This window comes from Corvus hawaiiensis, chromosome 30 (assembly GCF_020740725.1).
Source record: "Corvus hawaiiensis isolate bCorHaw1 chromosome 30, bCorHaw1.pri.cur, whole genome shotgun sequence".
Classification (NCBI taxonomy): domain Eukaryota; kingdom Metazoa; phylum Chordata; class Aves; order Passeriformes; family Corvidae; genus Corvus; species Corvus hawaiiensis.
This window is the reverse complement of record NC_063242.1, coordinates 17,905,097-17,931,475: the sequence shown is the minus strand read 5'-3', so window position 1 is coordinate 17,931,475 and position 26,379 is coordinate 17,905,097. Positions and strand designations below refer to the sequence as shown.

Here is a 26,379-nt window from a genome sequence, read left to right as displayed (position 1 = left end):
CCAGGCGCTGTACCCACGTCTCGGCCGGGCCCCCGAGCGACGATCCCCCCGCGCCCTGCTCCAGCGCGCGTCTCGGCTGGGCGCGGCTCCGTTCCACCGCCACCGCCGCCAGCCGCCGCCCGCACGCCGCCCTTCTCCCGGGTCCCGCCGCGCCTCGCTCCGCCACCGACACTGCGGCTCGCGTGGCTCCGCCCGCGCGCGGGAACTGCCTCGCTGCTGCTCGCAGGGCGCTCGGTGCACGTGGCCTGGGCCGCACGGTCCCTGCGCCACGCTTCCCTTCACCAGGACACAGCTGACATTGCTCAACAGTCTCAGTAACTAAATAATATTCACGAAAATATTCTTCCATCGGCATATATTTTGACTCCAATATTAACTGTGTCCAAACGGTTTTCCAAAAGCCCTTGGTAAGAATTAAATCCCAAGAAACATAGAAAAAGTTCTTAAACAACCATGCCAGGAAGTGTTTCAGTTCTTTATGAGCTTGAATCAAGCTAAAATTTACAAATCGTTGTTCAAGAATCATTTTAAGATAAATGTCCATATGCGGCTCTGAGAGCCAAGAGTCTTCCCACGGTTCCTCCATGGTTTAGATATGGAATAGCAAAGCAAAACCAAGAAGAGGAATCCAAAGTTTCCAGGGTTTACTCACACAAATCAGTCGCTTAGGGATCGGGGATCGTTCTGCTCACAATTCTCCACCATTATGTTGCAGTGGGGATACGGCAACATGCATATGTCAAACCAGGAGTCCCGTGGAAAGGAAATATATACGGACAGACAGATTCTTGATAGCTGTTTCAGAGATGTTTATTTCTCCAGCCGCATGGCCGGGGCTCTGCCGAGGAACTGTTCCAGTCACCGGACCAAGGGGAACACAAACCAACCAATGGGGACGAGGCTGAGCAGGGGCAGGGAAACCCCATGTCTGTCCCCTCAGGGCCCCTCTCCCAGGGCTACACGGCGGGGGAGGGACCCCAACAAGAGGGGGCTTCGGAAGAAAAAAAAAAAGGCACTTAGATTCTCAAATCTCCGCAGAAGTGGGGGCTTCCGCCCCGGGGCTGCTCCGCCTGCGGTCTCAGAGCCGGGCGGCTCCGAGGGGGCCTGCGCCCAGCGGCGGCCCCGGGCTGCGTGGGGGGTGAGCTGGCCCCGCGGAAAGACAGGCAGCAAAGACGTGGGAGAGTCCAACAAGCCCGGGGACCCCCACCCCACCCCTAACTGCTCTCCTCCGCTTCCCTTCCCACGTCAGGTAAAACTTTACCGTGGCGAACATCCTTTTATGTTTGTGCGGTGGGGGGTTTCTGCGTGTTTGTTTGGTTGTTAGGTTTTCTTTTTCTATTTTTCTTTTTTTTTTTTTTTTTTTTTGGGGGGGGGGGAAGTGTGAGTTGGTGTTTATGGAGAAGCTTTATGACTCCTGATAAGCTCATCTTTGAGGACGACACAGAACTGTGTTCCTTGAGGAATTGGGGTGGTGACGTCTTTTCTGATACCCGATTATTACGTGACTGAGGAAAAAAAAAAAAAGGCATTTGATTCATGAATAAAAATCCGGACACTGCTACGGGGGCAACAAACAATATTGCCCGTCCTCTAAGGTAACAAGCAGGCAAATGTTTACGAAGAGGGCTCTTGCTGAAGCGGGGTGTTTGCAAAGATTTACTTGCTAATTGCGTATCAGACGGAAGGCTGCGGAAGGCTGGTCAAGTTTGGAGCCACCGAGCAGGAAAAGAAGAGAAGAAGGCTGAAGGCGCTCAGTGAGGGGAGAGATCTGGGGAAGACAACATCGCACGCAGCAAGCCCGCGGCTCCCGCCTCCGCTCCCTCCCGGGCTCGCTCGCTCTCTTCCCTCTTCCCTAGCGCTCCGTTCTCCAGCGACATCTCGCTCCATCCCTCCTTCTCCATTCCCTTGTAGACTCCACTCCAGATCTGTGCTGCTACCTGCAAACTTTTTTCCTTTATCTTTTTCCCCCCCCCTCCTTTCTTTTTCTTTTTGGAGTGGATTGCCCTAAAACCAGCAAACAACTAACTGCTGTCGCTTCTGCATCTTCTGCATCCTGCGGGTCCTTCGCCCATCGGAGAGGTGATGTCACGAGGGTTTTAACTCCTTTTGGACGCAACTTGGGAGAGAGCTCGATTTCTCCCCCTCCCTATTTTGGGTCTTTATTTTTTTTCCCCCAAGACCTGCCGTTTTAGTTTCGCAGCCAAACGCTCTCAGTGCCGGGTGTCTAGAGTTTAATGGTAAGGACACGAGGTGGCTCGCCGGGCCTTCCCGCAGCGGTCCCGGGGCGAGCGGGCGGGCGGGCGGGCAGGCGGGCACCGACGGGGCGGGCGGCGGCCGCAGCTCTTTGCGCCGGGCACCGCTCTGCTCCTCTCCGTGCCGCTCCGCGCCGGCACCCGGCTGCCCAGGGCGCTTGTCCCCCGGGGCCGCGCTGCCTGCCTCCTTTTCCGGCAGGGGGTTGGTGAGCCGTGGGGCGGTTTGTTTGGGTTTTTGTTCGTGAAATATTTTTGTTTGTTTGTTTTTGGGGGGTTTTTTCCTTTTTTTTTTTTTTTTTTTTGACAGCAGTTTCCTTTCCCTCCCGCACAGAGTGGCAATGTGTAGCAAAGCGATCTTAGCACTCCTGGTCTATGGCATAATAATGCACTGCAGTGTCTACTGCTCACCTGCGGCCGGACTTCAGTACCCGGCGCTCAGGTAGGTCTGTCCCCCGTCCGGGAGCTCCGCCGGGACCACTCCAGCCCCCTGCTGCCCCAGCTTAGCTAAGGGCAGCGGAATCTTACTGGGGAGGAAAATGAAAGGGGATGTGGAGGGGAGTCATCAAAGGAAATCCCCTCCGCTTGGGCTATGTGCCCACCCCTTCCACCGCAGCATGGGACCCCCTCCGCCTGCAGCACTGGCACCCCCCAGGTCCGCTCCTCGGTACCCCGGTACTGTGACCCACGGCCTCTTTTCCCCGGGAGTGGGGGACCTGCTCTTCTGCGTGTTGGCGGGAGCGGGCCGAGGTCCCGGCTGCATGTCGACGGGGCCCAAAGCTCCTCCCCCGCCTGCCCCCTGTCCTGCGGGGCCCTTGGCAGCCTCCGGTTGCCCGCAGCTCGCCCAGGGTGAGCGCCGAGCATTGCCTGTCCGGCTCAGGGGGAGCGGGGCGCGGGGACGGGTGCGCCGTTGTCTGCAAGCATGTGGGAGCTGTCATGGTTCGTGTAGCGGCATTGGAACTGGTGGGGATCCAGTCTCTTCCCCTGTTAACCTGTTTGTGTATGACAGCCCTTCCCAAGAGAGAAGGGCCTGGCACAAGGTTGTTTAGTTTTCTGTGTTCGGAGTGTTCTCGCTGGGCTGCAGCGCAGACTGATGCCTGCGCTGTCCCACAGTGAGCGTTTGAACCCTGCTGTGTTTGGGGCAGGAGTGGGGGACACCCAGGAGCACCAGCACAAAGGAGTTTCCTACGCTGGGCTGCGGCTGGGGGCTCAGGGCACCTGTTCCGGGACGGCCGATGGTAGCCTGTTCTCACTCTGCTTGTCGCCTGCTCGGGCGACCGGTGTTGCTTGGCTTGGGGGGAGTTTTGGACTCGGTGCTGTCGTCCTGCTCCACCGGCTCTTGGCTCTGTTCCGGGGTGCTCTGCGGGGGACACTGCCGTGCGGTGAGCGCAGATGGGTGGGGGGAGGGGGAGAGATGCCGGGCGCGCAAGGTTGTCCGACGTGGGTGTCCTTTTTGGGGCTCCGAGGTGTCCTTACAGTAACCGGGAGCCTGTCGAAGCTGGCTCGGAGCAGCCCCCGTCATCTTCCTGGGCAGTGCGACTAGGGGGCAGCGGGCTCAGTGGCCTGAGGGGCCATTAGCCGGCAGCAAGCTGGCTTTCTTCATTCAAGCGCCTGAATTAGCAGGAGTGAAACACTTTAGCGGCATCTATTATTAATACCTCCGCTAAAGCTCACAGACAAAAATAGCTGCCTGTAACGTGCAATGACCTACATCGTACTGCAGAGAGGGAGGCAGAGAGCGGGGGCTGGGGGGGCTGGGACACACACAAAACTGGCGAGATCTCAAAGGGCAGAGGCACCGTTCAACGAAAAACAACAGGCGAAGCCCCCCCGTCCCGGAGGGCGCTGCGGGGAGGAGCGGGGCGCGGTCCCCGGCCCCGGCGGCGGGGCTGCCGCTCACCGCCCCGTCTCCGCCGCGGAGGCTGCTCGGCTCCCGCCCAGCCCCTGGCACACAAACGCGTGTCAGCGCGGCAGCCTGCGCGCCTGGGCGTGCGCTCCGCTCGGGAAGCACCAGCCATGGCTGTGGCAGAGAGGGGATGTTTCTCGGGCCGGGGCGTGGGTCGCAGAGGGCGGGGGGAGGAGGGGGGGGCATGTTTGGGGGGTTTCTTGGAGCACGTCTGACGGAGGGTGTGTTCCCTCCTCCGCGGTCCTGCCCCGCAGAGGAGAGGGCGGGGATGGGGAGCGGGCGGGTGTAGGGAGGGGATGGGGGCAGTCGGACGGGGCTCCCGGGTCTCCCGGGTCGGCTCCGCCGAGGGGTGGCCACTGAGGCAGCCGGAAGCCGGCAGCGGGGAGTGGAGCGGAGCGCCCCACGGAGCCCGGCTGACTCCTTCTCCTTGCTGCTCTCGTTGCCAGGCTGGAGGATGAGGTCTACGACGAGGACGGGAACACCCTGCAGGACTTCGCGTACGACCACGAGCCCCTCGGTATAGCGAATCCGTCCTCCATGATCGGCGAGATGTACACCTTGTATTACCCACCGGAAAAGAGGTGACTGCAACTCGCGGGGTATCAGGCGTGAATTTGGAGTAGGGAGAAAAACGGGTCTGGCAGAACCGATTGGGGGAAAAATAATAATGATACCTAACAAGCAAAGAGCAACAACATCAAAATAAAAATCCCGAGCCCAAACAAACGACAATACTGCCCAGGTCCCGGTGCCCAGCGTAAAGCTCAGAAGAAATGGAAAAGCTTCCTTACCTCCAGCAGCGCGGGGGAGGGAGCGGGGAGCCGCCCGCGCCGGGGAGGGCTAGCGATGCTCCCGCAAACGGAGCAGAAATGCCCAGCCGGCGCGGAACCGAGCGGGCGCGGCGGGGAGGGATCTGGGTGGGGACGAGGGGTCCCGGGGGACGCGGGGAGATGCCGCCCTCCGCTCGCCGGCGGAGGGGAATGGTCACCGCTACCGCCCGGGCTCCCGCAACCTGCCGCAGCCGGCTCCCGGGCCTCGCCGCTCACCCGCGGGCTCTTCCCTCTGCCCAGGCACGCCGATGGGATCTTCAACAAAGCCTACAGGAAACTCCTGGGCCAGTTATCCGCCAGGAAATATCTGCACTCCCTGATGGCCAAGCGGGTCGGGTAAGGCTCTCTGCTTGTTCTTTTCCGCGGTGGGCGTTGGTACTACTGGAGCGGAGACACTGGAAGGGCCGCGGCTGGGGGGAACAAAGCTGCCCCGGCGGGGTCGGGAATGTGTTGCGCCCTCGATGAGTCTGGTGGAGTCCGGCTCCCCAGGCACCAGCCTCCCATGGCTGCTCCCGGCGCAGCGTGACCCTGGTTGTCAGCAGGGATGTGCGCGGAGGTTTGGTTGGGTTACTACAGCCGGGCATAAAGATATACACACATGCATGTATATATATATATTCATGTCTATATATCTATATATCTATATGTCTATAAATTTTTATAATCAACCGATTTAAAATTTAGAAGTTGGGCAGCCCTTACGGTTTGCCGGGGGGAGCAGCTTATGGAGAGCGATGATCGAGGGCTCAGCTGCAGCCGTGGCGGCTCGGTTGCAGCCCCTGCGCACCCCCAGCCGCCGGGCGGGGCTCCCCGGGGCTCTCCACCGCCGGCGGGGCAGGGGCGAGCCCGGTGCCACCCGCTGCCCTTCGGCAGAAGGTAACACGTTAATGAAGCCCCAGGGAGAGCAGCTTTCCCGGCCGCAATGAATAATTCATGGCGGGGAGATGTTGTCTCTCCCTCCGCCGCCACTTGCGCGCACCGCGTCGGGAGCGGGTTTCGGCGCGGCCTTTGTCTGCTCGCGCATCTTCCGCGCAACGTGTTGCGCCGGGGGCAGAGGCCGGCGCGGGGCTGCGCAGGGCAGGGGGCGGTGCGGAGGGGCGCGGAGGGGGGCGGAGCGGCCCCGCCTGATGCAGCTGTGCTTCTCGGTGCTTGCAGCGGTGCCAGCGGCGGCCTGGGGGACGATGCGGAACCGCTGACCAAGCGGCACATAGACGGCATCTTCACGGACAGCTACAGCCGCTACCGGAAACAAATGGCTGTCAAGAAATACTTAGCAGCAGTCCTGGGGAAAAGGTATAAACAAAGAGTTAAAAACAAAGGACGCCGAGTAGCGTATTTGTAGCGATGTGAGTAACCAGCCACTCCTGTGTATACAAAGTCCTAAGAGAGAGAGAGAGAGAGAGAGAGAGAGATAAACCCAATAACAACAACAACAAAATCTAAACAAAAACAAAAGTCATTTCCAAACTGACTGAACAATCACCGCTCCTGTGTTATCTAAACATGTATTTATGTATGAAGTAAAGCCATTAAATGAATATTTTGATAATAATATTGTTTTTCTTTTGTACAAAAAGCACTAGAGAAACGCACAGATCTACTTTGTGGACCAATCATTAAGTTATATATAATATATAAATATATATATATAAATACTACTAAGAATAGTAAAGAACAATTCTTCATGAAAAGCCTGCACAAGAACAAGAATTCGCCTGAGCTGTTTATGTTTTTATATAAAATAAATAGAAAAAAAAGACAATCATTGTTTTGAATATTACTCCTATTTTTGTAACAGAAATTAAAAGGATAGTATTTTTATCCACGACAGGGTCAAAGACATTAATTTTCACCATTTGCTACTGTACATAGAGAAGGATGACCTGCTCCCAGGGGGATTATGAGGAAATTGATTTGGGAGAATTGGTGAAGCAGATTCTTCCCCTGGTGAGTCTCAAGGCAGGCTCCTTTGCCACTAGCATCTCTGAAGGGGCAGCGTCCCCTTTCTTCTAGATTTCGATTATTTTTTTTCTCTCCTGCTTTCTTTGATTCCAGTTGTATCTCTATTAGTGAATCCTCAAACAGTGAGCTTAGAGGATAATTATCTTGTGAAAACAACAGCTCGATCCAAATTGTGAATCTCTGTTGCCTATTGGAGGGAGAAATAGTTAAAAAACCAAAACTAAAATAACAATAACAACAAAAAAAAATCAAAATAAAACCAAAAAAAGCCAAACTCAAAACCCCAACCCCCAAATCCCGAACCAGCAGCAAGGGTAGTAAGTACTAAGCCCCGTGCACTGCTCTTCTGGCTGGCTGGGCAGAGTTGCAGAACAAAGCCAAAGCAGAGACAGGATCCGTTTGGAAAGAGTGGGGAAGTGAGCGGGGGCGGCTGCCGGCGCGCCCCGGGGCCGGAGCCGGTACCGGAGCCGGTGCCGCAGGGTCGAGGTAAGACGAGGCGATCCCACCTCCGATCCGCTACCCAACTGCCCCGGGCAGCTCGGTACTGGACCTGGATGCAAAGTACAGTGTGTTACTCTCCAGTGCTGTCCATGCTTCTCATCATGTGTAATAATGAGCAGGGCTCTCGCCTTTGCATTTTTCGGTCAGAGTTGCTCTTTTCTTTGATTGCTTTTTCTTGTAGGACCTCCCGCCTCTCATCCTCTCTTCGAACTTTTCCGAGCGCTGTTTAACCCACCTGAGTCACCCTTTTGGGTTATGTTCTTTTTGGGGAAAAAAAAAAAAAAAGATTGTGAACGCTCTCTCACTCCTTTGTTCTGTTTTATGCAAGCTCTTATTGTACAAGTTTAGGAACCCCTGTTGTAGCTACCACTAAAGAATTATGCACTACTACGAAAGTTTTTGTTCCTTGTTTATTGAGTTTGGAGGTAAAATGTATTTTTCTACATTCTGGCTTATTGCTTAGTAAAATTTATTTCATAAAACAAACTTTTGTCATAAAAGAATGTGTAGTGTTCACCTGTGGTCCGGTTTCTAACGAGATAAACCATTTTCACCTCATCTCTCTATGTACGGACTCCTATCTTACCGTCTGCCCGGGGGCTGGTTCCGTCCCCCGCCCGGGCCGGGAGCGAAGGAGGACACGTAGGTACCCGCTTCCTTCCAGCTCACCACACAAACCTTACAGGAGTCTTTCCAAAGACACAAAACGAGCCCCGCATTCAAGACGTCGGAAAGCAACCCCCCAACCCCCCAACAAGCCCTCGCGGGTAAAACCTTCCCTCCCCGGCCGGGAGGAGCGGAGCGGGCCGGGCAGAGCCCGTGGGGGCGGGCAGGCGTTGCCGGCACTGCCTGTCCGGGCTGTCCGGGCTGTCCGGGCTGTCCCGCACTGCCGGCACCGCCCGCCCGCGCTGCCCCGGCCGCCCCGCCCGCGCTGCCGGCCCGCCCGAGCGCGCTCCCGGGGCGCAGGGACGCGGGGCGCAGTGTGCAGCTTTCGTGCCTTCTCTTCACCTTGTAAATCGCCACGAGTTCACGGATGGCTATTTAGTGGCCCTACGATGCTGCAACACATCGGCTTGCGTTTTAGTCGTCCTTCTGTTCTTTGGCCATGGGCAGAGTGCGCTGTGTTTGTGTCGGCTGTGGTATAATGACATAGGGCTCTCTTGACGTTTTGTTTATGACCTTATCAGTTAGAGTTCACTGGCTAGTCGCAAGCATTATGAAGTGATCACCTAGGTTATTATCCTTTGTACGAGTTCTTTTTTTTAGAAACGCCAACAGCCTTACCAAAATTTGAGCAGATTTGAGATACAGTCATAGTAGGTAGATGTTAGTCTTGGAGATCTTATTTTGTGTGCAAATGAATATAAAAAGAACTTAAACAAAGTATTATTACACACATGATATCTATAACTAGGACTTTGATAACTGTTATATAAAGTGTGTAAAATTTGTATTAATAAATTTTTGTAACCAATGCAATTTCGTCTAATGTTTGGGGGAGAGAAATCTAGAACCTAACAGTGAAAGCTGCATTTCATTTAATTTGTTTTTTTTAATTAGTTCATTATTAAGCAGTGTTCTTCTGCAGTGTTTCATGTCTGGGATATCTTTTTATTGAGTCTCCACATTTTATCACCTCTAATGTTTTTTACCGGTGGTTACTACTCTGTTTGAGTAAACTAAACAGAACTGCCAGAGTAAAGAGCCCAGTCCCACACACAACAGCTCAAAACACTCTCTAAATATGCAAACCAAACTAGTCGGTGCATATGATCCATTCCTCTAACAATTTCTGTGCTTAGAAGCCGTTTATTTCAAGAGGAATTGGTATGTTTGATGAGATCTCCTAATCCACTTTTAATGAGCATTCTGTATGCAGTAATGTGCTTCCAAGTGTCACCCGCCTTGGGCAATGGCAGCATCTTTGTTCGGATTAAAGATGCACTAGCTATCCTAAAAAATTGTACTGTGACACGACCAAGAGTTCCTTAAGTTTTACAGGGTGGTAGGCGGCCACAGCAAAAAAGCACAGGGTAATTTGTTGGCAAATGTGGAGGTCAGGATACCCAAACTTAAATCTTCACTTTAGCTTAGCAATAGCTGCTTATGTTAATTATTTTTATTGTAGCTCTGGGACTTTACTCAAGTATGTTGAAAAGTAACAGCAATTTAGTTTGAACTAAACTCTATTTCTTTCTAAGATCATACAATTAAAAAACAAAGCACAGGAATTAAATGACAATTTTCTAGCAGTTTATTTTTCAAAACTCTAAGTCTGGGATTTGAGACAGCTGGTCATATCCTCTCTGCCATGAATTCACCTTCTAAACTGGTTTCAACAACAGTATTTTACTGTCTAACTGAAAAACACTGAGATAACTTGGCTGGTGATGCCAGTGGTACATGCTAGGAGTTACTACAAAGTGAGATAAAAGTGCTGATTAAATGCAGACCAGGTCAGAGGCCAGCCCCCCATGCTCACCAAAACATACCTGTTGAGGGGAGGGAGAGATGTCAGTGATTTCCCAGACTTACAACATAACAAAATCCAGCCACTGTTTCCCAAGGACAGCATGCAGCAAACACCTACTCTTAAGCTTATTCAGGGCTCACACATATAATTACACTACATTTCCTGCCCATCAAAACTGAAAATGTGATTAAGACATCCAAGCTGAATACCTTCTTGTTATTGGTAACTAGAGGGTGAAATTTAGGATTGGCCCACCTGAAAATAAGGTCTTCATCAAGTCCTGGTATGTGTTGAAGATGTGTAAAAGATGGAAATTCTGCTGTAAATCTCACAGAGATAGTCCTAGCCTCACTCTACTGAAATTCCTCTTTACCAAATCAAATACAATTTCATGGAAAAGCTCAGCTCGGTTCCCAGTGATTTAAAGTGCCATCTTAAATGATACTCTTGGAAAATGTGCAATACCAAGTCTTACAGTATGAGTTTTGTGGGGATTTCTGGAGTTCTGTATGCTGCTGTACAACTAGGAGCAGAAATGGATAAAGCTGGCTGAGGAAACAAGACTGACTAGGCACGACATGGTTTTGGAGCCTCACATTGTAAAAACCTCCTGACATTCAGTCAAAGTGATAAAATCCAGTTAGCTAGTAAAAGAGGCTGCTATAGATTCCACCCCTTGGAAATGTGGTGCAACACCACATCTGTCACAGAGCTACTTAGGTCATCAAAACCAGAAAAGCCAATTCCTATAGAGCCCTGTTATAAACCCAGTATCTCCCTTGTACAAGATTTGCTTGTGGGGGTGCTGACATGCTCTCCACAAACCTTCAGAACCTTTCAGTCTTCTTCGAAATACACAGTTTGTCTATTGTCTGGATACGTTTTCACCTAGAATTAAGGAAAATAGGAAAACAGGAGGAAATTTGATCTTTTGGGGGCTTGTTACTTCATATCTATGCAGCTTACTTTTCAGTTATGGGGTAAATAATTTAGTATTTCTTCAGGCAAAACCTTCAGGGAAAACTCCTCCTGAAAAATATAAGGACCTCATACTTACCCTCTAGGAGTACATGTCCTCTGAACTACACTCATGGATTTTTAAGACCCAAATGGACTCTTACGATCATCCACTCTGTTTTAGTTAATACAGGGCATAGGATTTCATGGATTTCTTTCATTCAACATTTCATTTCTGAGTGAGCTATTCTGTATTGATTGCAAGGCTAGCAGGGATGGCAAATTTACTGGATAAGTTGTTCCAAATGTGGCAGTTTAGCACTCTGTTCTCTGTCTCAGTTTGTCTCATTTTTGAGTCCAAGAGATTTGTAGCCTGCTGAAGAATCTCTAATGCCTGTAGATTTCCCTCTCCACATAGGTAGTCTTAGGCAGTGATTTACTCTTCTCTGTGCCCTTTCTTTAAGGTAGCGAGGTTGATTGTTAAGTGCTCAGCACAAGGGAGATTTTCCTCAGGTGGCACTATTTCTGAACCATTTGTATTTTTTAACATCCTTGCTAAAGTGTTGAGACTAGAAATGGTTACTATACCTAGCAACGACCACCTTGAAGATGTGGCAAAAAGTAGTACCTTCTTCTTGGAATCCTTCTTTTTCTTCAGATGCTGGTCATTGTTAACAAGGGTTGCATTTGCTCTCTTGGCCATTTTGTCATGCTGTGAGATCACAACATGTTCATAATCCTCTTGCACAACTAGCATCTTTTCCAGATGATTACTTCACATGCACAGAAGCCATGGCCTGGGAGTGACACCATGGTTCTTGATTCCTATTTTGTACTATTATTTTATGTTGTATTAAAGCCTTTTTTTCCCCCAGATATTTTACCTTACTGAGCTACTACTTTGGAAAACATTCATTTTTTTTTTTGCACAAAGACCATTATGTGTCATCTCAGCTGCCACCTGGTGCCCATTTCTACATAAAGTAGACCCTTTCCAGCAATGCTGCTTGTGTATTTGTGCATTGTGGTACATGGGCTCAATCCCGCTGCAGTGCAGATTTGTATAACTGTTCCAGATAAGGATTTGACCCAGTTGTAAGTGCAAATCCTGGGACAGAGCAAGTCAGAGTGACTCATAGCAGGTTGCTGGCCAGATCTCCCTTTGAGCTTGAGTTCCTAGAGGCAATCCCATACCGGCATAGCTGAAGTCCCATTCGCTCTAAACCTATGTGGAACATCTGGAAGTGCTTTTTGCTACAACCATGGCTCAGTTACTCACCTGGAATACACAGAATGTACTACTTTCATGATGCATTCATGGTAATGCGGTGGAACTGCTAAGGCAGAGTAAGTGTAAAACCTAATTCATCTTTTGAAATAATTAGTTACCTGTCTGCTGATAAGATTTATCCAAATGTAAAAATGGAATTTAGTTTTGAACAAGGATATTTGAGCACCAGAAATATGACAGTTTACAAGCAGTGTAAACTACGTTTACAATTTATGCAATAGTATTTGCTTTGAAACTTCAATAATGAAATATCTACAAGAGATAGAGGTATTGTTCTCTGAAACAGCATAATACCTTTATGAGGACCACAGCAAGAATATTTCTTTCTCTTCAGGCTCTGAGATGAATTTCAGACATTCCACGTCAAAAAGAACTTCTTGGAGATTCACGGTAGTATGAAATAGAGGAGTGGGACAGAAAAATGACAGCCACTTCTGGTTCTTCTCTGGTGTCGTCCAGTGCCTCAGTATCAGGGTATCATAGAATCATGGAATCATAGAATATACTGTGTTGGAAGGGACCCATCAGGATCATCGAGTCCAACTCTTGGCCTTGTGCAGGACACCCCAAAAATCACACTATGTGCCTGAGAGCATTGTCCAAACATTTCTTGAACTCTCTCAGGTTTGGTGCTGTGACCACTTCCCTGGGGAACCTGTTCTAGTGCCTGACCACTCTAAGTAAAGAACCTTTTCTTGATATCCAACCTAAATCTCCCCTGACTCAGCTCCATATCATTTCCTTGTGTCCTGAAACTGGTCACCAGAGAAAAGAGATCAATACCTGCCCCTCCACTTCCCCTAATAAGGATATTAAAGACTGCAAAGAGGTCTCTCCTCAGCCTCCTCCTCTCCAGGCTAGACAAGCAAAGTGACCTAAGCTACTCCTTTTATGGCTTTTCCTCCAAATCCTTCACCATCCTTGTGGCCCTCTTTTGGACACTTTCTAAAAGCTTAATGTTAGTTTTATCTTGTAGTGCCCAAAACTGCCCCCAGGACCCAAGGTGAGGCCACCCCAGTGCAGAGCAGAGCGGGACAATCTCCTCCCTCGCCCAGCTGGTGATGCTGTGCCTGATGTCCCCCAGGACACACTTGGCCTTCCGGGGTGCCAGGGCACTGCTGACTCAGATTCAACTTGCCATCGACCAGGAGCCCCAGATCCCTTTTGTCAGCACTGCTTTCCAGCATCTCATTCACCGTCTATACACGCATCCAGGGTTGCCCACCCCAAGTGCAGAATCTGGCACTTTCTCTTGTTAAACTTCACATGGCTGGTGATTCCCCATGTCTCTAATTTGCTGATGTCTCTCTGCAGGGCCTCCCTGCCTTCAATGGAGTCAACAACTCCTCCCAGTTTAGTGGCATTGGCAAACTTAGTATTTCTTCCAGTCCCGCTTCCAAGTAATTTATGAAGATGTTGAAGAGCACAGGGCTGAGGATGGAGCCCTGCAGAACTCCACTAGTGACAGGTCGCCAGTCTGATGTCACTCCAGTCACTGTAACCCTTTGTGCCCAACCTGTGAACCAGTTACTCACCCATCACATAACATTGTTATCCAATTGTGCGCTGGACATTTTATCTAGAAGGATACTGTGTCAGACAATATAAAAATCTTTGCTGAGGTCCAAAAACATTACACCTACTGGCTTCCCTAGATCAGCTTGGTGGGTTACCCCGTCATAGAAGGAAGTCAGATTTGACAAGCAGGACTTTCCCCTCGTGAAGCCGTGCTGGCTATGACTGATGATTGTGCTGTCCTCCAGGTGTTTTTCCATACATTCCAGAATAACCTTTTCCATAACTTTACAGGGCACTAAAGTGAGACTGACAGGCCTGTAGTTTCTGGAGTCATCCTTCTCGTTCTTAAAAATTGTGACAACCATTTTCAAGAGGATATGAGGAACTCCATAGGTACAATTTGATGGGAAAGGATGTAGCATAAATAAACACCTCCCAGCTGACATCCCCAAAATGGACATATGAACTGGAGGAAGGAGAGGGCAATGACAATTAACAGTTTTACGGGAAAGGGAATTTCCATTGCCATCTTCCACGTACATCCAGGTAGGACCCTGTTTTTCTCATTTGTTGGACCAGACACTTGGGAGTGGAAGGCCTGCTGATTTCAGGTGTGTGTTGAATGATAGAGATATTTTAACAAAAATTAATATATTTTTTACCTCTCTGTTACACACTTCTGGAAGTCTTGTGCTTTCTTGTCTGAATCTTTGCTCATATCAGAAAGATTAGTCAGCATCATATCCTGTCCAGGTTAGCAGGATTAATATGCTTCTCTGATAGCATATATCCATTCTGATATGCATATTTATAGATGGAGAGGGCAGACTGAGGAAATAGTTGCCCAGGCTAAAGGGTTTACTATTCAAGATTTGACAACAGATCTAAATATATATCCATTTTGGACAGATTAGATTAGACTCAGCCTATGGATGGTCTCTGTTTTGACATTTATCTCCATGGTGAGAAGACTGGTTACTTTTGAGTGGTAGAGTTACGAATAAATGACTGCCTTTTCCGCAGGAGTGACGATTAGTGTCACAAGAAATCAGCCATCATGTATGTTATATGCCGAATGTGTACTCTTTCAGCCCCCACTGCCTGGATGGGATTGAAACTTTCCTGACAGTTTGAGAGAATGAAGAGTGCTTGGGTGTTGTGGCAATCAGGCTGCTCCAAAAATGGTTAAACTTCTAATCAGCTGTGAGCTCTTATGTCACCAGCAAAATAACAATATATGTAAATGAAACTGTAAAAATAGCGTAAAGAAGTCTTTCTCTCCCTTGCTATGTATATATATGCATATGTGCATGTATATACACATCTTTCTTAAGCAGACAAGAATGAGAACACATTAAAGTTCTGATATTTATGTATCGGCCATAGCTAAACTTAGACACAACATCTAATTTACACTGACGTCTTTCTTTAACAAGTTTTGTAAGAGGAATGATTTAAGTTCAAGGAAGTGCACTGAGTCATCTGCACGGTGGGCCAGTGGCTGAGCTAAGTTTAGAATCAAGGGGAATTTTGGATCTTCTGGCTCCAAGTTTTTCCCTTTACATTTCTGCTTTTCTCATTCTCAGTGCTTAAAAATAAAAGAAACTTTCTTCCCAATTTCTATCCTTTTCTTTCTTGATTTTTTAATGTGTCCTTGGTTCTCTAGTCTTTTATAGTAAATCAGAGAGTTTAACTTAATGAGCTATCTGAGATTTTAGTCAGGTTAGCTGATGACCTTGCAAATAGCACCTTGAGATATCTGTTTCAAGAGTGCTGAGATTAAAAAGCATAAATGAAAAACGTGAGGTCTGCCCAAGTGATACCTGAGCAAAACAGCATTCCCCAGTCTCAAGGAAAAAAAAAGAGATGAAGCTGAGCAAAGTCAGTCCAACCTAGCCCACTCAGCACAACCTCTGTTGCTATCTGCCTGATATAAAATTACACATAGTCACTCTCTTCTGCCCTCTTTTCTCCTAAGACTTTCTGTGGCCCAACGAGTTTCCTGCCAGCCCAAGGGTTATGGCACACCAAAGCCTGCAGGTTATCCAGCAGAGTGATATCCAGCAGTGTCCCTCCTCTGAGAGACACCTCTGAAAACAGACTTATGGCCAGAACGAGGGAAGACCAGTGCACTCTCTCCATAAATAAACTGCAACTAGGCTGTTCTCAGCAGCTTATGAGTCTGTTTCCTCTGTGTCAGACCCTGGATGCACTTCTTGTGCCAGATGGTAGAGCTTCATGAGTTCCCCTCCACTCCTGTGGCACCTCTCCCCAGCACAGCACAACTGATAGATATTACAAGGCACAACTCATCTCTGATACAAACTGAATGGTTAATCTGCTTTTGTGCAACTTCTGTAAATTTTATCTATTTTTTTTTTCCTGGGCCAATGAATACAGAAAAACTAAGAAAGACTGGCCTGACTCTTTAAGGCTATGTATGTTTAATAATTTCTGGTGTCTCTAGTTGATTTGGTGCATTGCTGTGTTTTGCCTCAGGAAAGAGCCATGACATGGCTAAGAGGTGATTAAGCCCAGGACTTTGTGTAGAATGCTGCATGCAGGCAGGTGAGACAATTAGACTGAAAGGAAAAAGTTTTCTGATTGTGTTTCACTTAGTACAATAAAATGTAGGTATGTTTTATACCAGTTTCATTTTATTCATTATACTTCAATGACAGCCTTATTACACCACTGTTTATGCTTTTTTGAAGCTTAGTCATTGCTTAATCTTATAAAAAGAGAGTCAACTTCATGCCTGGTAGTTGTTGCACCTCATTCTATTAGGCCCTAACACAGCTGGAGGTACCATGGGATGGGGATGTAAAACTAATTACATAACCTGGTCATTATAAGAGTCCTACCAGGGCAACCCCCATACTGTGGTTACTTGCCAGTAGAGCTGGTCACTCAGAAAAAATAAAAATATTGGAATCTATTGAATCTCTCGGATTATTATCATTTTATTAATGTCTATTATCAATTATTAGTACACAGCAGGATCTCAATTGCATTTGCATTGTATTCAGTTTTGTTTTACTAATTATGATAGTGTTAATGTCAATGGGGCCAAAAGAAGAAGAAAAATGCCACTCAATCTGAGTGAGCTTCATCACAATCTGACCCTGTCTCATTAAAAAAGAGTTTTTCAGCATGTGCAGTCTTTTCATATGCCAGATCAGTGGTTCCTAAAGGGTGGGCTTCAGAGTCAGAAAATCACAATACTCCCTTGTAACTTCACAGTGAGCAGCTGTCACTCTGTTAAGATAAATGCCACCTTATATAAGCTGCAGTTACTGTTCACTTTTCTCCACACTCCTTATATTCCTGCTTTGACCTAGTCTGAGTCATTCCCTGCATGGGAAACGTTTCTTCCTGTGGGCATACATTATGACTGGGGTTGTGTACTGATAAAAGAGGGATAATGCGTCCTCTGACTCCTCAGTCAAATGCTTCTGCCTGGAATTAGGATGCACGCACAGCAAAGACAAAAGCCAGCAGGAGTTTGTTAGATTCCCCTGCTATAGGTAGATGACAGGAGGAAAAGTAGTTTTTAATTAATAAAATGAATTCCATGCAATGAATACCATGCCTGTGCACGGCGACAGGCAGGCACAAGCTGGGAGTATGAGGCAGGAGCAGGGGGCATCCAAAGGCTCTTCTGCATCTGTGTGCAGAGGCCTTGAGAAGGCACCAAACGAGAAGAACTTTGTTCCTCCACCTTTGAATTGTGAGAAATAAGAACTGATTGCTTTCCTGCCCAGCTCTAGTAGCAAGACCATAAGAGCTTCCATATGGACCAAACCAAAGGCTAGTCCAGGAGCCTGTTTCTGATGGTCATCAACAGTTTAAGAAATGCCTCCAAATTTGCATCCAGAAGGGTCATCTTTGCCAAAATGAGCATCTGGCCATGAGTAAATTAAGTAGTTGCTACTCATAAGCTGCCTTTATGAGTGTTTAACAAACCAGGTGGACATCCCTTGATTTAGTGTCTCCCTTTTGAAATCCATTTTTATTATAAACTTTATTTTAGCAATGAACATCCCATTTTAATTATACTCTATACCTTCTCGTGTTTTGATAAATAAGATTGTTACATGCATAACCACCCCCTGAAGACACCTCTGAGTACCTATATTCAAAGTATCATTACTTGTATATTCTAAGATAGAATACATGTCAGCTGTTGAAGTTTATGGAAAAAATCACAGCTCATTAAAATACACAAATCTCGTATGAATTATTATTTTTGGTCCATTCTTCCTGCCCTTTTTACAATTTAGGGATTTTTAAAATTTCTTGCTACAACTTTCAAGCTATTTATAAACTTTGTGTTTACATGCAGTACAGCTTTTTATGTCTCAGAAGCATTCTGACTTCTGTTTCTCTAACAATGCCTTTAGAATGAGCACCATGAGAAGGCACTGTATGGTAGCTTTGTTATGCTTTCCATATAGCTCCAAAGCCTGAGTTTGAAACCCAGGAGTGAGTTTTTGCAACTGAACCACAAGTAAACCCACCAGTGCTTCAGTATATTTTTGTAATACAAAGACACATGTTTGAACACCAGCTTTGGGTGATTCCACATCTCGGTCAACAACTTGTAGTGATTAGAGTGAAACATTGAAGAAATTACATATTTTTTTGCCCAGTCTGAGACTTTCACCAGCTTGGTCAAAAACTGGAATTGTTTTTCTTTTGAAATTTTATCTTTTTCATATATATACACATCCAATTGTACAGTGACTATAGTGTAGTCATACAGGCAAAAAGAGATATCTCTAAAATACCTGTCAAGATTCACAATTCGCAAAGAATGACATATTCCTTTGAATCTCACAGAGAGCTGCTGCTGGTGCTCGCTGCATTTCATGGCTGAAACCCTTTCAAGTACAGATTCCCTCTGGCTTTCAATGACTTTCTGCATGCAGAGAAATCAGCCCAAGCTCAATGCTGTAGGAATATGAAAGGGGCAGGAAGTGCTGCTGCCTTTCTCTGACCACTTGAAATTAAGATACTCTGCATCACAGTGAAAGACATAAGCCAGCAGGACTTTGTTAGAGTCTGGTTGCCATAATCAGAAAAAAAATCTGGTGAGCTGAAGATGTCCAGATGGGTTTACAAAGATAAAAATAACAGACTGTGTTCTTTCCCCCCATGAAAAAGAAATAATTCCAAGCTGGTGATGCTGCCGCAACATACCACCTCTGCTGCCACCAGGGCAGGTTGCACAGCAAAGAGCCTCTCATGGTCATGTGCAAAGGCAAGTGGGATTCCATTAATTCAGAAGGAGATCTGCATGTTGCTCAAAAAGGGGAATAGTGCTGCAGAATAAGAGGATACCTCCAGGAAAGAGGACTCGACTCAACCAGCAAAGTTCATTGGTGCCAGCACATGGTCAGGGAAAACTTCAGGTAATGGTTTGTACTGGCAAGGAGTTGAGCTTCAGCACGGGGGTCCATTCTGATAGGGATGCACACATATCAGATTGTCTTTTGTTGATAGATCCAGCACTTTGTTGAGTAACTTATGCCAACCACATGGGAAGAGCCAAGATGATCACAAACTGGAGACAGTGCTATAGTGGGTGTTTCATCTTGGTGGAAAAGAGGGTAGAATTCATATCAGATGATTCAAAAGTGACATTTACACTGAGGTTAGGTTGGGTGCTGGGGTTTTGTTATGTTTCCAAGCCAGCAGAAGGTCATCAGGTTGATTTTTAAAGAGCATTTTCTCAGGAGTTTTAGTAGAGGGAAGAGAGAGTTATGAATTCCAGTTCTGCTAGAAGTAATTGTGGTAATGACTGTGAGCTCCAAATCAGACACCTTTCCTCAGTGTCCACTGTTATTTGTATGCCTCCATCAGCCTTGGAGCAGCCAGGCCCTCTGTTTTCCTCACTCTGCACATGGAAGAATCTGTGAAGGAAATCTGTCTTTCCAGCTGCAGTAAAGTTTCAACAAATCTTTTCACAAACCCTCATTTTTGCATAACTTATTGTTTGTGGTCAGTAAAAGAGAGGGGGAAGCTCAGTGGGGCTTCCCTCTTGTGCTGCTTCCTGGAGGGGGCTGGAAGCCACTTGCAAATGCAGCAGATGAGCACTTTCAGACAGTGCTTTAATGTGGACATTGATGTAGAATGATATTGAACACAAATGCTGTTCTCTTTAATGAAGACTCAACAGGGAAACCTGGAAATGTTCTTGGTGGATCAGTTCTGCAGGGGTGGCCCCAAGGTCTTTGCCAAAGGTGTAGGGGGAGGGTGGGTGGCCTTTCGGTAAGCCATGCTCTGCTCAACCAGAAAGATGAAGAATAACCCAAGTTAGCCTTACAGTTCAGGTTATGCTCTATGTAAAGCTAATGCAGGAACCCACTTGTATTGATTATTCTAACTCTGAACAGACTGTGCAGAACCTATTTCGAGTGTAATTTTTTAGGTTTGAATGTTCAAATGACACATGTTTGAACATAAAATTTGCCACCACTTACTATCTCAAAATTTGACTGCCTAACCAACAGCACTGTCTTTGCACCTTTAGGAGTCTAAAGATATGGAAATGATATATTAGGCTTCTCTTTCACCACACTGTATTCCTTTATTTCCCCCCCCCTTGATTCTGGATTTTCAATACACAGGAAGACTCTCTATTTTGGCCAAAAGTTGGCATTAAAAGTGTGTATCAGGTTACTGCTGCTAACAAAAAGCTTGTCTCTTTGATCTGAGGTAAAGCATGGACTAGATGCTCCCGGATCATTGTGCTTGTCATGATAAATTTACTTTGTAGGTTGGCGGTTGATATACCCTAGGGTTTGACTTTGAGGGCTGGAGACACCAGGAGGAAGAGGCAGCCTGGTGCCTGAGAGAAAACTGTGTTCCTGTACCTCCCACCCAGCTGTACAGATGTTTGAAGTTCACTGGTGTATCTCTTCATCCTGGCAACACACACCAGTTTTCTGTGGGCAAACATTTTCTGTGGGCAGAGATTTCCACTTGATCACCCAAAGTCCTGACATGAACAAATGTTGGGCTGTTTGGCAGGATCCATAAACCAGATGTTGCCTCACCTACTTACTGTTCAGGGTCCTGTCTGTTAGGTGTGCCTGTGAGAGATGTCACCCCACTAGGGAACAGAGTCAGGCAGAAGCCAGTGATTAAGCTGTGAGCTGGAGGAATGGGGGTCGCATCCCGCTGCTCTCCCCCGTTGCATCTTTGGCCACTCGTTTTCCCATGACAAAGTCAGAGTGATCTTTCATAACCTGCTGTCTCCAAAAGAGTGGAATGTTGCTTTGGCTGTGGTTGAACTGCAATTTAACTTTTCTCTCAAGTAATGTCTTCTTTCAAAGAATGTTCGTTATGATACAAAGTCACATTATTCTCTGCTGTTCTGCTGTTAAGAAGACATGAGTTGGAGGAGCGTCTTCTGTAAGCAGAGGATTTGGGAAAAGGTAGGATTTTTTTTAAATTTCCCATTTTTCCCTGCTGAGACCTGCTTTAAAAAAAATAATATAAATTGTTACTGTTGTACTTAAATTCTTCAGAAATGCTTTTTGTAACTAAGCTATTTCAGAAGAAGTCACTTTTTTTGTTTTAAACTTGCAGTAGTAAGCAACTGCAATTCCCATATGTCCATGTTACTGCTGGTCCTTAGTCCTGTGCAGTGCAGTATATTGCAATGAAGATGCAATGCATTATCAACTTAATTTTTCAAGATTTGTCTTTAAAAGCATGAGCTTCTTTTATATATGTACAGGATCATCAGGTCTTTTTACCATCTCTGAGCACTCTGGATTTAACCTTCTCTCTTTGCAAGCCAGCAATGTTTATACTTTCTATTTTTAACATTTAATTTTTCGTCTATTTTAGAAAGGTGTCAATAGGCAAAAATGTACTTAAATATTTCAATGACCACTGGAGCTACTGGATAAGATTTATCTGTCACTGTTCAAGAATTAAGGTTTATACTTCCTTATTATCTAAATACACCTAGCAGCAGTTTGTATGTGATCAATACACATGTATATGAATATAGCTATTTATTGCTGTATGAACTTAATGTATCGTGCTTATAGGATTAAATACAACTTTGTTTCAATAAAGAAACAACACTACAGGCAGAGGTTTTAGATTTTACCTACATTTGTTGTTTTCCTCTGCAAAACAGGAGGAAAACCATCTGTTTTTCTGCATGGCTTTGATTTCTAAAACTCATGTCCATCTACAATGGAAACGCAAGTTATTACACGATCATAAAAAAAGGCAGTGAAGAATCTCAAAATTTTTAGATTATTCAGGAAGCATCAACTCTGCTGTGCTTTCAAATATAACTCTTGATCTAGAGCTTTGTGTTTCATCTTGGCTACATGAGTTTAATTATTGTTATATAGTAAATAAAAATATTCTTTAAAGGGAGTATAAATTAGAGGTATTTTGTGGCTTTTCCTGCACAGCTGGAGAAGCGTGAAAGGTTTTTCATCTGAATGAGAGTGGGCATGTCATGGTATTGTAGAGAAAGAGAAGCCCATTGAGTTGCTGCTTGTCCTTCATATGTGCAAACTCACAGGTTTGGACATGCCTGGCTCTGGCACGTGCACTCACATGTCCACACACACACACCTCTCCTCCCAGGCAGAGCTCTGGCAACATGGAATCTAAGTCATGACCAGCACTGCCAAGATGCTGCAGCATTGCATGGTAGAGCTACATTACCATTTTCTGTCAAGTACAAGGCACAATAGTTAACAAGTGTTTTGGGGCACCCCAGTCACTCAGAAATGTTGCCCAGAAATGTTAAACTGTAGTAAGTGCAGTTATTATAATTCAAGAGATCATGCTTACGAAATCAGAATATTTTATTCCAATGTATTATTTTTACTATTTATTTATTACTTGTATTGCCATAGCAACTAGGAGCTCAGCCACAGTCAAACCCCCACTCTGCTAGGAACTGCACAAACAGGAAAAACAGATGAGGAACTCACATTCACATTAATAAGGTGTTCTTAATTTTAAAAGGTCTCTGAGGTCATGTATGCAGCTCCAGACAATAGATGTAAAGCAAGTTCCAATATAAAGGATAAATAAAACCACAATCAGACTCTCAGTGATAACTTGGCTGTCTGCTAAAACTCCTCAGAGAAATGCTGGCATTATCAGCAGACCTTGAACCATGGCCTTAAGGAAATAAATTCAGGCTCTATCAAGCCAAGAAGGGAGGGCCAACCAAGAACCTCATGCTGCAGCATCTCCACATTTACTGTGTGGACGGCGAGTGGGAACATCTCTGCTGATCCATCTGAGCACAATCTCCTCACATGAGGAAAGCTACGCAACAGTCTTTGCTACAGATTTCAGGCTTTAATGAACCTGGGACCTGGAAATATTCCTTTCCCCATTGTCTTGCCATTGACCTGAGGAAACCTCCATGTTTGTTAAGAAGAAACGTCAACCCTCCATAAGAAATTATTGCCCTATGAATCCCAACAGGGACACTACCTAAAGGACCATGATTGCACAAAACAATGACCTTAAATTCTACTACATTTCAGAGCATATCGATTCCTGGCATGGTATTGAGCTGTGTAATAGGAATGCTATTTTACATTCCAGAAATGCTAGCTCTGTTAATGCCTTGAAATCTTCCTTTAATCTTTTGTGCCCTATAAAGACTCCCGTTATCTCCTTCTCCTCCTTCAGTATCTCTTTATTTTTGTTTCCTATTTATTTTTCTCTCTCTTGTTCTTGACCTTTTTTTCCTGCAACATGCTACCCTCACAAATTGCTGCCTGAAAGAAGACACAATTTATTATGTCATTTTAATGCAGGGATTTTGCACAACACATGTAGTTTTGGATTATTCCAAAAGAAAGACAACACACGTGTGTGCTAATTAAACACACCATACAAATGATGTGGCCGTGTGTGGCCCTCATAACTCTGGCAGCCATAAGGAGAGTCCTGAGGGAGGCATATTCCTTCAGACTAAATTGCTGTAGGGATCTTTGCAGGGAAGCTCTCCATTTTATTTCTGAAGGCACTGTGCTGGTGGGGGATGTGCTCTTGTCTAACATTGACAGCCCACTGCCCCTGCCCTTTTTCTCTCTGTATTAAACTGCTGATAAATCTTCCTGGTTATCCTGTAAAGTAGAAGAGAGAACTAAAACCACAGTGTTTCAAACCAGCAAGAGTTCAGAAAACAGGAGTGTGCGTGATATTGTTGCAGAAGGGGGATTCAGCTGGTGTGAAGTCCCACTGTTTGCAGGCGGCCTCACTTATCACCCGGCAGAAATGGGGAGGCAGGGTCTGGTCTCGTCCACCCTGCGGGAGCCGAGGTGCCTGGAGCCTGGCTTTGTTCATGGGCACAGCTGGCCAGAGCTGCAGGCTGCACCCCAGGTTTTGGGAGTAGTCAACAGGGTGCACCTTTTGAAGCTGCAAAGCAGCCTTAGCTTTCTGTGAAGGCGTAGTCAGGGAGATTTGTTCACGTTCTTCTTTTTAACAAGTATGAATTTATAAGCATCTTGATCTGACTTTCTGATTGCACCTAGGGTTTACAGGAGTAGAGTGGCTTGAAAAGCATGGCCCTTTGGATACCATAAGGACAATCCTAGTTTTCGTCTATTCTCTCATACGGCAAAATTATACATAGCAGAAAGAAATAAACTTAATGAAAACCATTCCCATTACAACAGAAGCAGGGCAAACCTTTGTCCTTATTTGGACAAAATGCCTGCTTCTGAGTATGAGACTTTCTAAGCCAAATGCCTAGACAATTCGCTATTAATAGGCAAATGAATGGGAAATCAATTCAGAATTGCTGCTAGAAAATTTTCAAGGTCAAATGAGAGAATTTAGCTCTCATAATTTTTTGTATCTGCATGCATCTACAGATTAAGTCCCTTAAATCTCAAATGCTGTCATTTATCAGTATAAAAGGTTCATGTTCAGATGAGGGAAAGGTGCTCTCAAAACTGGACCCTAAAGTTGCCCCAGATGTGCCGCAGAGATTGAAGCCCAGGCAGGTGAACAGCACTGATCTGAGAAAGTAGGGATGAATGAATGGACAAGCTGCATGCACAGCACAGTTTGGCTCTAATGGGTTGGGATGTAAAGAGCCTTTTTCTTTCAGCTGCCTCATGCATGGTGGCTGCCTTTTGTGAATACTTTCAGGAGGACAGTTCGAAAGAAAGACTAGGAAGCTCACATACTAACTGCTTTGGAGAATATTTTTTGCAAGACCTTTTCTGTTGTAGGCATTGACTCAGCTCTGACTCTGTATAAAAATTGCCTGCTAGCTGTACAGAGGTGATGCATTCAAATATTTGGAGATTGTTTGGCATAGTCCATCATGGAGCCCTGCACCTGAGCTCTCTGCTACCAACACATCTTTGAGTGTCAGTCATATTAATCTTTAGATTTTTAGGGATTCTTCTGATGGGTATTTTATCACTGGGCACAGAACAAGGCTGCCAAAGTCAGCCCAGTGGCTCTTTGCCTCTGGCTCCTGAACTCAGTCTTCACCATTCACTACTGCCTTCTGAGGGGCTGATTCAGAAGGGTTGCCTTGTCCTGCTTTATTCTATATGAATTAAACTTCCTTTTGCTCCCCAGGCTACAGATGAGTAAATTCCCTTCCTTACCAGAAAAGACAGGATAAGTAGCTCTCTTGGCGCTTGCGCACATCCCGCTGGCTTCACGCAGAGGATGTTAATTCACCTCTCCTCTGCTTTTGGCCCTGAATGCCTGTTCCTGCCAAGTGTGCTGTGGGAACGTGTGTTAAATGTTACTGTCACTTTTAGTACATGAAAGATGATAAATACTGCAGAGACAAGCTGTGAAGAATGAAGACAAGAAGCTGATGTTTGGTGTGAATGAAAAGGGGGAAGGCTGTGAAAAGTGAAATCACATGCTCGGAGCAAAAGGCTAGGAAAGTTTTCTTCACTGTAATGTTATGAATGGAAATAGGTAGCAATGTTATATTTGACAAATTTGTAGAAAATGATGTTAGTCGAGAGGGGAGATGGTGAGAGCCTGGAGGAGTGTTTTACGTTATGAATGAGAATAAAAGCGTATCACTTATAACTGTAAAGTAAAAAGATGGAGTAAGGCTCAATTGGAAATTCAGCTAAAGGCAGTGCCAAGGCCATGGACCTGAGGAGCTGCAGAAGAGGTAAGATAGTGGTATTTCCATAGTGACAGAAAAAGGGGAACATGTCAGAGGGAAAGATGAAGAGCCCTACACTGACTGTGCCACTCTTAAGCAGATGGCTGAAGCACGGAGCAGGTACTTTATTTATTTATTTTGCAGATGAGATTATCTGGAATTTGATTATTTGCATAATTATCTGTAAATGAATTATCTGGAGACAACATGAAAAGAAACAGAAACAGAGCCCAGGTGTAGAAGGCTTCTGTGGAAAACTGAAGGGGAGAATGAGAAAAATCCTTTGAAATGTACACTGGTGTGTGGTTAGAGGGAAAAGGGGAGAATCAAGACATATGAATCAAAGTCCATGGACAGCAGCTTTGCAAGAAGAACAGTCTTGCAGGCATATTGGAGAGGGTGACAAGGGGTGTCAGTTCTGGGCTTTGGGAGGAATGATTTATGAGCTACTTTGGTGAAAATGTGTCTTCTTCACTGGAGGGCAAAGGGAAGAAGTTAGAAAAAAAAAGAAGAAGGCTTAAGACTGAGCTTGATTGGA

The 26,379-nt window shown here is 46.1% G+C and overlaps 1 protein-coding gene and 1 long non-coding RNA gene across 4 annotated transcripts; one reads left to right on the top strand and one right to left on the bottom strand.

Moving 5' to 3' along the window:
- The first annotated feature begins 1,010 nt into the window (after positions 1-1,010).
- On the top strand, positions 1,011-8,927 carry ADCYAP1 (adenylate cyclase activating polypeptide 1). Of its 3 annotated transcripts, none has more exons than XM_048289550.1 (5): positions 1,011-1,249; positions 2,584-2,691; positions 4,602-4,736; positions 5,226-5,321; positions 6,141-8,927. In XM_048289550.1, the coding sequence occupies exons 2-5, from the start codon at positions 2,591-2,593 to the stop codon at positions 6,325-6,327; spliced, it is 519 nt and encodes a 172-aa protein (XP_048145507.1). In that variant the 5' UTR covers positions 1,011-1,249; positions 2,584-2,590; the 3' UTR covers positions 6,328-8,927. The 3 variants fall into 3 exon arrangements, with proteins under 3 accessions (XP_048145507.1, XP_048145506.1, XP_048145505.1); XM_048289549.1 differs by lacking the exon at positions 1,011-1,249 and adding an exon at positions 1,469-2,079; XM_048289548.1 differs by lacking the exon at positions 1,011-1,249 and adding an exon at positions 1,475-2,237.
- LOC125318614 lies at positions 1,966-6,005 on the bottom strand. Its single transcript, XR_007200447.1, has 2 exons — positions 5,688-6,005; positions 1,966-5,555 (listed from the first exon to the last, which is right to left on the bottom strand). It is a non-coding gene; the product is annotated as an uncharacterized LOC125318614 (long non-coding RNA).
- Positions 8,928-26,379: the final 17,452 nt, after the last annotated feature.

What these genes read in the sequence shown, in the direction of transcription:
- ADCYAP1 (XM_048289550.1), top strand. Translation starts at nt 2,591, where the DNA reads ATGTGTAGCAAAGCGATCTTAGCACTCCTGGTCTATGGCATAATAATG. An exon ending in TATTACCCACCGGAAAAGAG is followed by an intron (nt 4,737 to 5,225) that starts GTGACTGCAACT and finishes CCCTCTGCCCAG; the next exon opens with GCACGCCGATGGGATCTTCA. An exon ending in CTGATGGCCAAGCGGGTCGG is followed by an intron (nt 5,322 to 6,140) that starts GTAAGGCTCTCT and finishes CGGTGCTTGCAG; the next exon opens with CGGTGCCAGCGGCGGCCTGG.